At 43.4% G+C, this 16,039-nt stretch overlaps 1 protein-coding gene across 7 annotated transcripts in view; it reads right to left on the reverse strand.

Moving 5' to 3' along the window:
- Nucleotides 1–16,039, reverse strand: part of RAPGEF6 (Rap guanine nucleotide exchange factor 6) — a 985,108-nt gene that overhangs the window by 159,212 nt on the left and 809,857 nt on the right. For all 7 annotated transcript variants that reach the window (XM_086931538.1, XM_086931540.1, XM_086931537.1 and 4 more), the window contains one exon: nt 10,855–10,991. In XM_086931538.1, the coding sequence (XP_086787664.1) occupies nt 10,855–10,991 (137 nt within the window). The remainder of the gene's footprint in view (nt 1–10,854; nt 10,992–16,039) is intronic.

A 16,039-nucleotide genomic window follows, 5' to 3' on the forward strand; every position in this document is an offset into this window, starting at 1 on the left:
GTGATGAGGTGCGTAGATACAGGTTAGCCTTTGCTGGCATAGATGATAGACATGAAAAGGTGATTAGAATTAATGTATAATACGGTCTTGACCTTACAGAATTTGATAACACTTAATGTCCAGGGGACTGTATGACCCTTATGCCCGGTGATACAGTATTTGGAAATAATGGGGCAAGCTCGTCAAGTTCACTGTGACTCAATTCCATTCACTCCTAAACCACTGAAAAGGTGATGATGGAGAGAGTTTGTCTGTTTCTGCACTTCTGGAAGAGAAAGATAGGCAACAGAGCTGTTTTCTAAAAGTCTCATTAATAGGTGGGAACAAAGCGAAGACCTTCAAGAGTAAGCAGGACAGTGTTAAAGCTTCAAGTGTACTTCTGCCTTTGCCATCCACGTGACTGAGCTAAACAGTCTAAGCATTAACTTATCACTGCTGTTACCAAACAAAGAATAGAAAGAAAATGTCCATCATGTGTTCTTGAGAATGCTGTAGGGTGGACCTGATTTGAACAAGAACAGCAGTTATGTTACACTGTGGTGGGTTTGCGCTGCGAGGCCTCCGGGCAGTTATGCGCTATATAAGTGGAATTTTTCATTTCATTTCATTTCATTTCAGTGACACAGGACGAAGCCCTTTATCTTGGGATCAGAATTGCACATTCTTCAATGAATATGATCAGCTGGTAAAATGTGGTTCTTGCCAACCTGACGATAACCACGAAGTATTCCATGCCTTGTAGTTAATCAAAATCCAGGTATTCATCAGTCATGCTGTGAAACACGAGTTCAAAAAGAAATATCTGGCATTTCTCCTTCATCAACAACACTAAGTGAACAAAAAGCTTGGTCAACAGCCAGTGGAGGTCTGTGAACAAGAACGGCTTCGTCTAAACTTGAGCCCTTACAATCATTATGCAGTCTATTTTTTCATTTGGCCTACGTCCTCACAATGAGAGGAAACCGTGGTGAGACAAAGAAAAAGTAATTCTCGTTCCCTCAACATGTAATGGAGATTTTGAACAGCACTCTGCTCCTCATCTTGTTGTGTTTACTATGTTCGCATTAAGTGGCCATGGGTATGTCCAGATGTGGGTCCCTTGCTCTCGGTGCCACTGGATTCAAGCTGTCCTGGCTGATGAGTGGTGAAATCCCAAAACTGGTCCCAGTATCCTTGTTTCCAGTCCAGGGAGGACCTGGCCTCGCATTTCGGGGTGGACTGTTCCCATGAGGAACAGGGTCAAGACTGATTTGCATATGGCTGGGTTTGAACTGGGGTGGCAAAGTGGGTAAAATAACGATGTATTCAACCACTCTTGACTGAGGGGGGGGGTGAGTGGTTGAAAAGTTTCAGCACTCCGTCCATCATCTTGTTGTGTTTGCGATGTTTTGAACAGTTTGATGCCAAGGGGTAGGGATTTTACTCACAGCCAAGTAATCTTGTGCTCTGATTTTATGTATCATGATCACATCCTTGAGTCACAACAAATCCTGAAATGCAATTCGAGTGGACTGCAGGTTAAAAAACCTGATCTGCCATCTCTTTTCCAGGGTAGTCTAATATCCCTGATTGTGGTCACACCAGCCACCTAGAGATGCATCTGTAGTTGATTTGAAAATATGTCCCTGCAGCAGTGGATATAAGAGAACTTTAGTTAAGTTAGAATTTCTGCCTCCACAATAGACCAGACCGCAAACCACTGGTGTCTTGCATTTTTATCCCAGTCTGTTTCTGTCTGCTTTCACTCATTGTCCTAAATCTCATCCAAAGTCCTCTTTCAGGTGTTTGTGGACTTCTTTCTATGGCGCATTGTGATTAATGTAATGGATGTCCACAGCAAAGCACATTCAAAACATACCTGGGTGATGTGATGGGTTTTATGAGTCTCTAGAAGGTTGGAGATTCTGCCTCCTGCTGGCACAGAAAAGGTATGTGAAGTAGAGAGCTCTTGACTGGGAGGCTCCCATTGCATAAGTGTAGTGCAGCTTCTGTTGTACACTGTTATGAGTGCCAGCACTGTTGACAATAAGGATGGTGCTATATTTGTTAAAACTGAAACTGGTAGCCACCGCCAGAAATTGAATAGTTGCGTGTGGCCTCGAGGGCTGCGAGATACAAATTCCTGCAGGAGTCCATTTTGATTACTTGAATTGCACTGTATACATGCTTTCACACGTGACAGTCCACAACTGGCATGTCCAGCATCACTTCTGTGAAGAAAGAGGTAGTGCTAAGGCACGCATGCACGATACACTGCTCCTTAACAGGAGCCCGAACCTGCCTGCATAGGCAACTGCCATGTGTGCCAGTTCCACCTGGTTAATGATGTTCTTGAGGTCCGCAATTTTCGTCTTCAGTAAAGAGGCCTAGAAAGGGGCGGATCTCAAGCAACATTCAGCTATCACACCAACCAGGGCCATCTATTAGCTACACGTGACCACTTCTCTGTTTCCGGCGGGTAGAGCAAGGGCCTCTAACAGTTTTCGTGTCAAAATAATGACAGAGTCTGGGCTTAAACGACCGGTAATGTACACTTGCACCATTATTTAATTCTTGCGTTTCTTCTCCACTCTGACCATATCTGGAGACAAAGCTGCTGCAAGTATTGCAAAAAAGTTTTCAAATTTTTTTTTTTTTGAGTTTTTTATAGCGTGAACTTGACCCGAATCGGGTATCAGAGCGCTTTACAAAGCACCAGTTGCTTAACACGAGGACACATTTAAAAACATTTTTTAAATTATTTTTGTAAGGCACGGGGAGATTAAGTGATTTGCCATGAATCACAGGATGTTATGCGTCCTTGCTGAGACTCAACCCCAGTTCCCCAGATTCGAGGTCAACACCCTTAGCCATTAGGCCAACTCCTCTCTCCTTGTTCCTGAAAATGAAAGCCGACCACTTTTATATACACTGTGGCTCACCTTCATAAACAGAATTCGTAATTAACTCCCAGACACTGGAAAAATGGCAAAACTGTGGCTACATGTAAGGCAAAAGCCACCTTTTGAATAAGAGCTATTTATAAATTAAGCAATAAACGTGGCAATTCTTTATTTTTACAGCAGTTTATTTTAAAAACTAAGTAATGCGTGGCCACTAAAGTTACTTTAGAACAGTAAAAGGTGAAGTTGTGACCTTCATTATGACAGCCTGGATACATTTTTCATGTGAAATAAGCGGCATATAGGTAAAGTTAACATAGTAGAATACCACAGGATTTGGACAAATGAGGCTCTACTTGCAAAGAGATGCAACATAACGACACATTACGGTTCAGTCCACACTCCTGGTGGCTGGGCAGATAGCTAATATGCTCTTTAAAGCTGCAGTATGTGTTGCCAGAGAAGGCTCTCTGTATTAACCGAAAGCTTCAGGAAGAGAACCCTGCTTGGGCTAATGGTCACCCTTTACTGGTCCTTCATGTCAGCCACACTTTGATATAAGGAAAAGAGAATGGTCCAGAAATCCTGGGTCTGTATATGATTCCCTAGAATTGTGGAGGGGTTTATGCTCTAGGCTCTGGACCTATCCAGCCCCAAGAAGGTAATGTGGAAAGGGGTTTTGAGCAAAGGTTCCTCCTTTTCAAAAATATATATTCTCCCCCATAAATGGGTCAATCTTCAATTTTGTTATTTTGAAAACAGCACAGTACGAATTAGTTGTAGTGAAAAAAGTACTTTTTGTTTTTATTTTTTGCACTTCATTCATTCCATTTCACTCAATTGAGGTTTTTCCGTTAAATATTTTTTAGTAAAACAAGGAAGAACAGTCTTTATCAATTTTTCATTTGATGTTTGTAATGGAACAAAAGGGAACAGCCGACACGCGTTTCGCCCTTTTTGGCAAGTGAAGCCAGGGCTTTCTCAAGGCTGTTAGAAGGAAAGAGTAAAGAGAATTTAAGACAGGATCCATGACTATTTAGAAAAAGAACCTAATTTGAGTAAGTGAGGGACACCAGCCCAGTGTGAGATGGGAACTATTTTTAAGGGAGTATTTTGTGACATTACTTGGTCCCAAAGCAGTGCCAAAAATAAAAAAAGGAAGAAAAAATAGAACAACTGATTTGTTTATAATAAAGAGAGGTTAGAGGAAGACTCATTTAGTTCTAACGTGTATTTTCATTGATTTCTAATAGAGCCATTCTCAAGTAAAAGTGATCCTGGCATATGGCATATTTCAGTGAACATGCAAGGTGAGGGTTCAGTGGTAATCTCAACCATATCTGAGAGTGGCACGCAATTGTGAAAGGTAGATATGTGCTGTCAGTTCATGCTTGGAAAGCAACCAGTAAATACAACTACCTAATTAGAGTCATCCAAATGTACATTATATCAGCATCATTTTCTTGCATTATCACATGTATAATCGAAATTTGTAATCAGCGTATGTTCAGCTCTATGAAAAATAAACATTTTTATGTAAATACATTCGACGTTATCTGTACAATTATATGGCTAAGTAACCTCGTAATATTTTCCAAAGCGATTGTAGTAATTATGCAACAGTCCCAAGATGCAGCTTAGTTGTCATATGCAACTTCAAGATCTTATATCATTTCGAAATACAGTTTTCAAAAGAGACTATTTTTGTTCAAGTTAGTGTTTGATATGACGATCTGTCTTGCCGCGATGCTGTCACATAGTCTGTAACTAATCTCTAGTGCACTTTTATGTCAATTTGCTTATGCAGCGTATAATCTTTTTGTTTATCTAGGCGCTGCGATCATTTTCAGAAAATAATTTAAACAGGGCATGAATGTAGAACCAAATATTCGAACAAAATGGTTATTCACCAGCGTCTTTTTTTTTAAAACAGCAGTTCTTAACAACATAGATTAAAGAAAGACGGAAGTAGGGAGTGCAACATCGTTGTTACAAGCATTGCCGAAAAAGCAAAATTTGCCGAATTTTAAGAGAGGGCTAACGTGTCTCTCGGGGCATAAAAGGAACGGGAAGTCACTTACTTGAATTGTGGTCAAGGAAAGAATAGCATTTCATATCTCTGGCCAATCCGCTGCGCTTAATGTTTGAAAACGAGGCGACTGTATTTAAATGCCCAGTTTCACCTCGCTAACCCGGAACCTTTGTCCCACGTGATCACAAGTTGTTGTACTCAAAGGTAATAGAAACAGAAAGAGGACAGCAAAGTATTTTTTGCCTATTTTATATTTTAAAATACGCTGGTGAATAACCATTTAGTTCTAATATTTGGTTCTACATTCATGCCCTGTTTAACCCCTCCCATGCTCGTGACGGAACCGTTCCGTCACGAGCCTCGGGTGGGCTGTGCTGGTGACGGAACGGTTCAGTCACGGCCCGCTCGCCGCGCCTGCGCGGCGCGAATTCCGCGCCTGCGCTGACGTTCTGAAGCGCGGGCGGGCCGTGACGGAACCGTTCCATCACAAGCACAGCTCACCCGTGTGCCGTGATGGAGCGGTTCCGTCACGAGCACGGGACCGCTGCGCGGCCCCGTCTCCCCCCTTAGCACTGCGGCGGAATAGCCGCCGCAGTGAAGGGGTTAAATTATTTTCTGAAAATGATCGCGGCGCCTAGATAAACAAAAATATTATATGCCGCATAAGCAAATTGACATAAAAGCGCACTAGAGATTCGTTACATACTCTATGTGACAGCATCGCGGCAAGACAGATCGTTATATCAAACACTAACTTGAAGAAAAATAGTCTATTTTGAAAACTGCATTTCTAAATGATATAAGATCTTGAAGTTGCATATGACGACTAAGCTGCATCTTGGGACTGTTGCATAATGACTACAATTACTTTGGAAAATATTACGAGGTTACTTAGCCATATAATTGTACTTGATAACGTCGTATATATTTACATAAAAATGTTTATTTTTCACAGAGCTGAACATATGCCGATTACAAAATTCGATTATACATGTGATAATGTAAGAAAATGATGCTGATATAATGTACATTTGGATGACTCTAATTAGGTAGTTATTGCATTTACTGGTTACTTTCCAAGCATGAAGTGACAGCACATATCTACCTTTCACAATTGTGTGCCACTCTCGGATATGGTTGCGATTACCACTGAACCCTCACCTTGCATGTTCACTGAAATATGCCATATGCCGGTATCACTTTTACTTGAAAATGGCTCTAGTAAAAACCAATGAAAATACACGTTAGAACTAAATGAGTCTTCCTCTAACCTCTCTTTACTATAACCAAATCAGTCGTTCTATTTTTTCTTCCTTTTTTATTTTTGGCACTGCTTTGGGACCAAGTGATGTCACAAAATACTCCCTTAAAAATAGTTCCCATCTCACACTGGGCTGGTGCCCCTACTCAAATTAGGTTCTTTTTCTAAATAGTCATGGATCCCGTCTTAAATTCTCTTTACTCTTTTCTTCTAACAGCCTTGAGAAAGACCTGGCTTCACTTGCCAAAAAGGGCAAACCACGTGTCGGTTGTCCCCTTTTGTTCAATTACAAACATCCAATGGAAAATGATAAATATTGTTTTTCCTTGTTTTACTAAAAAATATTTAACGGAAAAAACTCAAATGAGTGAAATGGAAAGAATGAAGTGCAAAAAATAAAAACAAAAAGTACTTTTTTCACTACAGCTAACTAGTACTGTGCTGTTTTTAAAATAACAAAATTGAAGATTGACCCATTTATGGGGGAGAATTATATATTTTTGAAAACGAGGAACCTTTGCTCAAAACTCCTTTCCACACTTTGATACAAGGCACAACATCAGAAACTCTTTCCAGAATTAGGAACTCTCAACCAAGACATACAATACAAATAGGAAAAAAACGGATAAGCAAACATTTCCGGTCAGAGAGTAAACAATGAAGATCAGTACTGATATCCGTAAAAAGCATTTTGCAAAACAAATAGGTCTGGCTCACAACCTGAAGTTCTCACATTGTATTTGTGCTTTCGTGTGTGGTTTTGTGGGTGGCCAAGAGGATGAATGCATGAATAAACCAACGGGAGAATGAAAGGAAGCATGAGTGCAAGAGTGAGTGACCAAGTGCATGGATGATGAGTCACTGATTGCATACATGGACGGATGAATGAGTGACTGCGGGAGGAAGCATACAGTCAGTTTTAGTTATAAGTAAAATGCTAAACCTTTTGAATGAGATCAGGCATGCACGACATACAGCTAGAGCGGTCCCTAGCACAGCCTAAAAAGTATGAAACCGGAGTAAACAAGACGACAGAAGGGCGTAGAAGAGGAAATACAAGAACATTTGTGGAGGATATTACAAGAGGACAAATGGGGAAGTATAGCGTGTAGGAGAGGACGGACAAAACAAGGGGAGATACTGCTGCAGACATCACAAAAAGATGCTGCTGACTTTCTGCCATATCAACCAATCCTTTTCTACTCTTGCAGTGCATATGAACGCTTCCCAAGTGCCTTGTATTGAGCTCCTTCTAACCTCTTTTCAATTGTTTTGCTCTTGCAATCTGTGCGGCCATTTGGCAATCTGAGACATAGCCCGTCTGATGTCTCTTCCACACTCTCCACCCATACTTTGGCATGGGCTTTTACCACATGAACCATATTCCTGCAGCATTCGATGTGCACTTGCAGTCTGAGCTGCGATCGTGCAGCCTATGCTGTGCACCTGTAGTCTACACTCGTATTGTCTGAGCAATGACCATGCAGTTTATGCTATGCTCCTGCTGTCTATGCTCCTACACTCTGTGCTCCTGGAGTCTATGCTTCTACACTCTGTGCTGTGAATGTGCAGTTTATGCCATACTCCTACAGTCTGTGCGGTGATCATACAGTCTATGCTGTGCTCCAGTAGTCTATGCTCATACCATCTGTGATGTGCTCCTGTAGTCTATGCTTGTACAGTCGATGCAGAGATCATGCAGTCTGTGCTGGGCTCTAGAAGTTAACATGGTGCTCCTGCACTCTCTGAAGTGAAAGCACTTCTTTAGCCGGATAACACAAATTATGGCCAATCAAAGGCTAAGCTTCCAAAAAGGGCTGATCAAGGAAGGGATGGTGCCTAAGACCCCCTCTAAAATGTATATATATTTTTTTTAAACAATGAGAGGACTGAAAAGCAGAAAAAGCTACATTCAGCTTGACCCACAAAAAACATTGTCTAAGCTAGTTAAGGTTACCTATAGTATGACCGACCAGTTACGACGAAGGTCATAATTCAGTGAATGACAGAGTACAAAGCACAAAGGAAGGTTTTTGAACAGCAAAGCAATGGCTATTTTGTTGTGCCTGGGTAAAATAATAGTACCACAAGTAAAATATCAGGAATAAAAATACAAAACGGCTGACAAAGTTTACTGAAGCATAAGAAACACAATAGTGTGAGATATAGTACATTCCGCCAGCAGATACTTGTGATCGGATGCATGCTTCCCTTGGGGGTGCTTCCTTTGATATTTTCAAAATGTCTGCATCTGTCTTTTTCCAGGACATACAAAATCCCTACAAAGAATATTGACACTAGACACCCGATTGCCAGAACATGTGGTGAGGGCTTCCAGAGGAACTAATATACTGCTTTCTGCCCTTGATTTGTACAGGACCAGGTGCCTTCTTGTGTCTTCCTAAAAAGCAACTACTTTGTTTCCTGGCTTTCTCTGAAGAAGGTGGTCATTCACACGAGACCAGGTAGGTAGGGATCAGGAATAAGGCCATCCTACGGTACCGACTAGGGCACCCGGAGTGACTATCAAAATGCTCTGGACCAAAGACTAGAGGGATAGGGGGACAAAACAAAGTTGCGTCTACAACACAAGCAATATTTGCACCAGCCCTGCAGGGAAGGAGTGGGCTACCAAATGTCAGTAATGGAATATAAATTCTAGTCTACAGGGTCGCTTCCAACTTCCGATGATTCATCCTACCACTGGTCTTCATCCTGAGGACAGAAAGAGTCCAAGACTTCTCATAGAGGCGGCTTCCTCACATTTCCCATTCTTTTAAAGGACATTTCACAAAGTCACGTTCAGGAGGCCAGGTGGGGACACAGATTTCAGTGCAACGGCGAGGTGGGAGAGCTCAGCTCGCTCTCCCATCTTGCAGCCAAGACATTGAACACCCTTCCCCATCCACCTGCGGCAGACCCAGGACCTGCTGACCTTCAGGAGACTCCTCAAGACCTAGCTGTTCGAGCTGTAGCAGCACAGCTACCCCCCTTCCCCCCCACCCCCCAGAGCCTGGAGACCCTCACAGGTGAATAGTACGCTTTACAAATGTTGATCGATTGATAAACCGATTATTGCAATGACTTGTATGCTATTTAAATCAAGCAGTGCAGCTGTGCCTGGGTATGTCGTTTGGGAAGGGTCTTGATTATTATTGCAAATGGAAATTGGGTCTCACCAGAGAAGTTATGCAGAAATACTACCCAAGAGATGCTATTAGAACACGTGCTTTTAGAATATTTTGTGATAAAAAATGCATTCCATGTTCGCTCAGCAGCCGTTTAATTAAAGAAACACAGCTCTTCACTGCAAAAGGTTAATAAAAATGACACAGAATCCATGGCCTGCCATACTTCGGCAAGGGCAAACGATAAAACATTTAATAATCAGTAAAAAAAAATACAGAAGCGAGGTTTGGAAATATCAAGCCACAAGACTAATGGCAAACCACAGACAGACAAAAAAGTTAAAATAATAGTTTGAAATGCAAGCTTGGGTATTGTAGCATAATCATTTCTACTCGGCTGACATATTTGTTATCCTACATGAACACTTCACCAATCTCAAACAGATTACTCTTGCTTCTGCAACACTTTCCCAGAGATTTTTACTGCAAAGATACTTGTTTCCATCCAATATTCTTTCAAACACTCCATGTTATTCCCATACCTTTCTGTCAGATTGTTTGAATGGCCCTCTATTCACCAAAGAGTGCTTTAGGTCGCCATGTCCTGTCTTCCTATCCTTCCGTTCCCCACTAATTTCAGATCCACCTAACACTTTGATAATTCAGTCACTTCAATCTGCTTCTAATCTCCAGACCGACTCCTCGCCTTTTTCGTTTTAAAGCATTGTAACCTTCAAACTTACTACTAAGACACCTTTCTTCTTACTGTTCAAATGATCGTTCTCTCCTAGTGTAGACTCAGGACACTGACAGATTATCACAACTTCAATTGATCCTTTTTTGTCATAACCAAATGCTTTAATGTGTGTACGTTGCTTCTCCCCCTGAGCCAAGTTCCGCGGGTTCTGCGTACACTCCAATCTGGGCTTCATGAGCCCCTAACAGGAAAATGTCCAGACAACATGGTTTCTAATGGCCATTTGGAATAGGAGCAACCCCTTCGTGCCCACCAACGTTAGGCTCTCAACCCTCCTCCTGGCGAGTTCTTCTAACTTATCTACCACAAATGGGTGCTAACAAAAACACTGCTGCACGTACAACACTGGGTCTGAAACATTCACACACTTCCTCTTCTACGTTTTGCCTACCCTCACTCTCAAGAACATACAACTCCAAAAAAATAATAAATATGATGTAATGGTCCTCGCATATTCTCTGCAACCACAAAAAAGAGGCATGCATTCTAACAGATACTTAAAGTGTGCCAGCAGAAAGCACCTGAGGCTGCCAATCATTTCTATTTTATGCACAACACATTTGATGTAACCAATGTTGCACACTAGGTTTGTGTATATTGATTGCCATTTTACAGGACAATTGAATTTGAGCACAAAGTAATAACTACCCAAAGATGAAACAGACTACTGGAGGTGATGTGTGCTGTGCCGCAACTGGTGCAATAATATTCAATCACGCTTATATTCTTGCCAGACTGCAGTCACCATACACATAGGCCACCCCACTAGCCCACGTCGTGGTTGATGCACTTACCTCTTGCCCATCTTCCAGAATGATCGCTCCAGCTTGCTCCACAACCTCAAAGATCATAACGGAGCAAAGCTCTCTTCTGACAGACATTGTCATGTTAGCAAAGGCCGGAAGCTGATGCATAAACTCCAACAATTGCTCTGTCAGGAAAAAGAGGCATAGTCAGGAGAGCTTCATGGCAGTATACCAATGGTACAATACACCTCCTTCAAATGTACTAAAGCTTACAGTTACTTAAGGCAAACCACATCCCAAGGCATTTCAATTCTTGAATTGCCGTTGGCTAAAGGATCTCAAACAATTTATATGCAAATCTACACGGGTACAACAAAGCTAGCAGTGAGGATCTGCTCATTTCTGATTTGATTTCCTACTTAATTATGTTTTAGAATTATACAGCTAAGAACACTTACTCAAAATTGTTTTATGTATAAAAGCTTTGGCAGGCAAATTATTGAATTGAAATAAATCGTTTTTCTGGTTTTCTGAGTGAATGGTAAAAAGTAGGTATGTAAGAACCTTTTACTCACTGTAGTCGAAGGTTTACATTTTCCTAATTAAAGTTGACTTACTTCCACAAAAAAAGAATGGCATCCATGAGCCAAAAATGACCAGACCTTCTGGTGTGCCAGATACATAGTGTAGGTACGCTTATCCAGTTGGGAGCTTGCTATCAAGGGCCAAGCACATTTTTCTCTCAATCCAATGTGGTCTATTTTTCTTTCATCAACTGGTTTTAATAACCAAGTGAAATGGGGCTTGTAGCCAGAAGGTTACTGTAGGACTTGGCCTTTTTGGCTAAAGTTCCCTAAACTTTTTTTCTTTCCCCCTAGACTGTTTTCCTGAAAGAGTTGCCAATTTAGATGTTTTGGGTACTTTGCCACTGCTGATCAGTGTCAAAGTACAAGTGTTCCCTATGTAAAGTGTAATGGTAATTGGTTGGCCATGATTGGTACGTTTGCCTTACTAGTAAAGTTCCTAGTGATGTGCACTGTGTGTAAAAGGGCTAGTAATGCAAAGGTGTGCAGAGAAGGGAACTCAGGCCTTCAGTATAGGGCCTGTGCGCAGTCTGCTAAGTTAGCATGTGCAGTGTAAGTAAAAGGCAGGACATCTACTAAGGTGTGTGTTATGTCTGGACAGTGAAAAACAATCCATTTTGTGTTCCACTGCTGAAAGGCCGTCCTGCTCATAGGGCAGAATGGGGGAGGCTCGATGTTGTGTTTGTTAGCCTAGTTTCCTATAAGTTTATAATGGAGAGGAGAAGTTTAGTATGTTTGAACTTATAGTGTGATAACAACTTTCTATGTAAGTGGTTTTCTCACTGTGTTCGGAAACCACTCTTTTAGAAAGTGGGTGAGTTTTGTGCTTTAAGCATTTGTATGTGTCTCTGCTGAATGTGGATTGACTGGATCTGAGCGGTGAGAGGAGCTGGGCGAGGTCGTGACCCAGGGAGGGGTTGAGATTGCACCTGGCAACCCTGCAACTGGAGAGTAGGGGGAGGAGAAGCCTGGAAGGTGAAAAGACCTGGGCTGGTGCTATTAACCAATTGGCCCATCTCCTGCTGAGTGATTAAGGATCCAGACCCCCAGTATCAAAGGTGACATTGGGTGGGAAACATCCAGAACTGATTTAGGGAAGTGTCATGAACCCCTGAGCACAACAAACGTCAAAGACATTAAGGGGTATAACTGTGAGAGCTGAAACCCCTGAACGCTGGAATGAAACAAAAATGGATTGAGACTGAAAAGACTTGGACCCATTTTGTGGTCAAGAGGAACCTCTGCTAAGAAAGGAACAACTGAAGAGACTGCTGGGGAAAGACCAATGCTTGCTTCGTGATCTGGGGCTGGTCTTCAGTTTGCTGTTCTAACCAAGGAAGAGGCTGTTGGGATTGTGCTTGGAGGCACTGGGTCCCCCTGCTTGCCGGTGGACTGTGCTTTGTGCTGTGTCTTGTAACCCCTAAGGGCCCGAGGTGAGCTGGCTCCCTGTTTGGAAATACAGGAACATAAAAGTTTCCAGAGAAGTTTCAAGCGACGCTCTAGGCACGTGTTGTGGCAGCTTGAGACCCTCAGAAGGAGTGCCCTGTGATCTTGGACACACGAAGGAGGAGTGAGACTCTGATGCGCTGGGTATGTGTTGTGGTGCACAGGAAGCACAGGTAAAGAGCGCCTGGCCAACTTAGGCATCGCAGGTGAAGTGAGTCTCGGATGCGCTGGGTCCGTGTTGTGGTGCACAGCAGGCGTTAGTGAAGGGCGCCTGGTCAGGGAGGGCGCCTGGTCAGGGTGTGCACCGAAGCTGGAGTGAGTCTCAGACACGCAGGGTGCGTGTTGTGATGCATGGGAAACGTTGGTGAGGAGCGCCTTACCAATGTGTGCATCAGAAATGGAGTGAGTCTCGGACGTGCAGGGTGCGTGTCGGGGTGCATCAAAGGCATTGGTGAGGAGCGCCTGGTCATCGAGTGCACCAAAAGAGTAGTGAGACTCGGACACAGTGAGCGTGTCGTGGTGCAGCCAAAGACGTTGGTGAGGAGTGCCTGGATATCGGGACACCAGAGTTTGAGTAAGTCTCAGTAAAGCAGTATGCGTGCTTTGGTGCAACTTGGGACTGTGGAGGTGATCGGCTGATCATCGTATGCATGGGAATAAAGTGAGTCTCTGCAGCGGGGTGTGTGTGTGTCTTGGTGCCAACTGAGACCGCAGGAAGGAGAGCCTGGTAAGAGTGCACTAGGAGACAACACTGAGTCCCATCAGCGTTGTGTGCGTAGCTTCGTGCCAGAAGAGACCCGGAGGGCGTGGTGGTGAACGTGCACCCGGAGTATAAGTAATCTCAGGGGCGTGCGGGACGTTTGCCCTGTGGCCGCCTGAGACCTTCCAAACAGTCGCGGCCTGGACCGGCAGCCCCGGAGGAGCTGAGCTGCAAGGCCGAGCCCCGTTGAGAGAGTTCTGCACTGAGGTCCCAGTTCAAGAAAGGAGGAGAGTGTGGTCGCGTCCCCAGGTAACGTGGATTACTACCGGGGCAGGGTTTGGGCTCGGAGGGACACTATCTCAGCCTCTCAGTCCTTCTGGCAATGTGAGCCTTTGATCCGGCTCAGAGTGGGGCCCGTACTGACAAAATGAGTGGCAGTACAGGGGCAAGAGTAAGAAGCTGTAATTTTTGTCATTGTTGAACTGTGTGGGGGGGGGGCAACTGTTTTCGAAGAGGCTGAATTGTCGTAATACAGATTGCCAATGTTGCTGCTAGCGAACTGACGGACTGTCTTAGGACGCCTGACATTATTATTGCCTAACTAAGTACACAATTATAGCGCTACGCACTGCATTACTTCTCCCTTGCGAAGAACAGAAGTGTAGCAGCCCGCATTGCATTATTTTGTCATTGTAAAGTACATGATTGTAGTTACGCATTGCATTATTCCTTAATTACAAAGTACATGATTGTAGCGGCCCACATTGCATTATTTCTCCCATTGCAGGTACCGGGGTGTATTGTTAGGCATTGTATTATTTCTCCTGTTCCACACACAGGATTGTATCGTTACGCAGTGCACTAGTGTTTGTCTATCACAACATGAGTAATTTTAGCATTACGACCAGCATAGCATTTTGAAAGCGGTGGTTGGAATTTTAACCTGCCAGCCGGAACGAATATTACCCTTTATTCTACGTTGGCTTATGTATCGTGTAGTCTGATCGTTTATCTTTTTGTATAAAGTTATACTAGTTTTCATCAAACTTGTGTGGAGTCCATTTGTGGTGTCACCAGGGGGTTGCTGTGGGCGTGGTTGCACATAGAGAACACTGTGCCTTGGAGATAGGTCTGGCTGCTCGTGCCAAGGTCTGGCTGCTCGTGCCAAGCTACTAAGGGGATGAGCAGGGCTATCTCAACCGGTGTCCTTACTTGGCCTAACGTTAAGTGGGGAGCCCTGGGTCGTGCACTTGGTGACAGTAGTGCAGGACTGCGACTCCGGCTTAGAATAGTTACCATAATAGCTGGCAATAACCTTCCACTTGCACTCCAAAGGCGGATCCAAATTAAGCCCTGAAGAGAGATCCCTGTTCCTATTTTTCAAGAAACATTTAGTTATTCTAATAAAGAACCACCACAGTAATGATGTGCTATTCGAGATGTATGCAAACACCACGTAACAATGTAGTAAATTCTTTAAGTAATTCCACTCTATCTGAATTCCTGGCCCCATCCTTTGGATTGTGCATGGTCTAGCTCAGTCTTAATGCAACCAATAAGCAATCATCACAATATCCACTATTCATTTGGTACGGTGTGCCTTCTTTGTTCTCCTGCCTTAAATCCACTTTTTAATATCTATGTTGCCCCGCTGGCTAAGGTTTTGAGATCCTTTGGGCTGGAAGTGTTGTCTTATGCCGACGACACCCAAATAATGGTGTCCATTACTCACACTGTCAGGGAATCCACCACTAATTTCAAAAATTGCATGCAGGCAGGCTCTACCTGAATGTTGGAAAACTTTCTGAAATTCAATGGAGAAAAAACAGAGGTCTTGATATTTGGGAACAAACTTGACATCCGGTCCAATGTTTGGTGGCCTGACAGGCTCGGCAGCTGTCCCTGCCCTGTACCCCAGGGGAAAAATCTCGGGGTCATAGTGGACAATTCACTTTCTCTGAATTTGCAGATTAGTAGGACAGTGTCCAGCTGCTTTGGGATAATCAGGATCCGTAGAAAAATGTCCCAGTTCCTTTAGTTTCCCTCAAGAAAACAGGCTGTTATTGCACGTGTAATGTCCAGGTTTGACTATTGTAATGCCCTCAATTTGGCCATTAACAAGGGTCTGGTGCGACGCTTGCAGCTGGTGCAGAATGCCGCAGCCAGGCTGGTGATGGATCTCCCGAAATACCGCAAAGTCTTGGCATCCCTTATTACGCTGCACTGACTTCCTGTGGACCATAGAATTCTGTTTAAAAAACTATGCCTGACCCATAATGCCTATTATAGCCTAGGCCCTGAGGCCATCAAAGCACTATCCCAGCGCTATATTCCTACTAGGCAGCTCAGATCGGCAAATAAGAATCTACTGACAGTACCGAGGTTTAAAAAGGTGAGATGGGGAGGATGGAACCTCCCCACAGCCGCTGCTAAGCTGTGGAACTCCCTTCCTACAGATCTTTCTGGTCAGATGTCACACACTATTTTGCAAGAGCTTGAAGAC

Source organism: Lissotriton vulgaris, chromosome 7 (genome assembly GCF_964263255.1).
Source record: "Lissotriton vulgaris chromosome 7, aLisVul1.2, whole genome shotgun sequence".
Lineage (NCBI taxonomy): Eukaryota > Metazoa > Chordata > Amphibia > Caudata > Salamandridae > Lissotriton > Lissotriton vulgaris.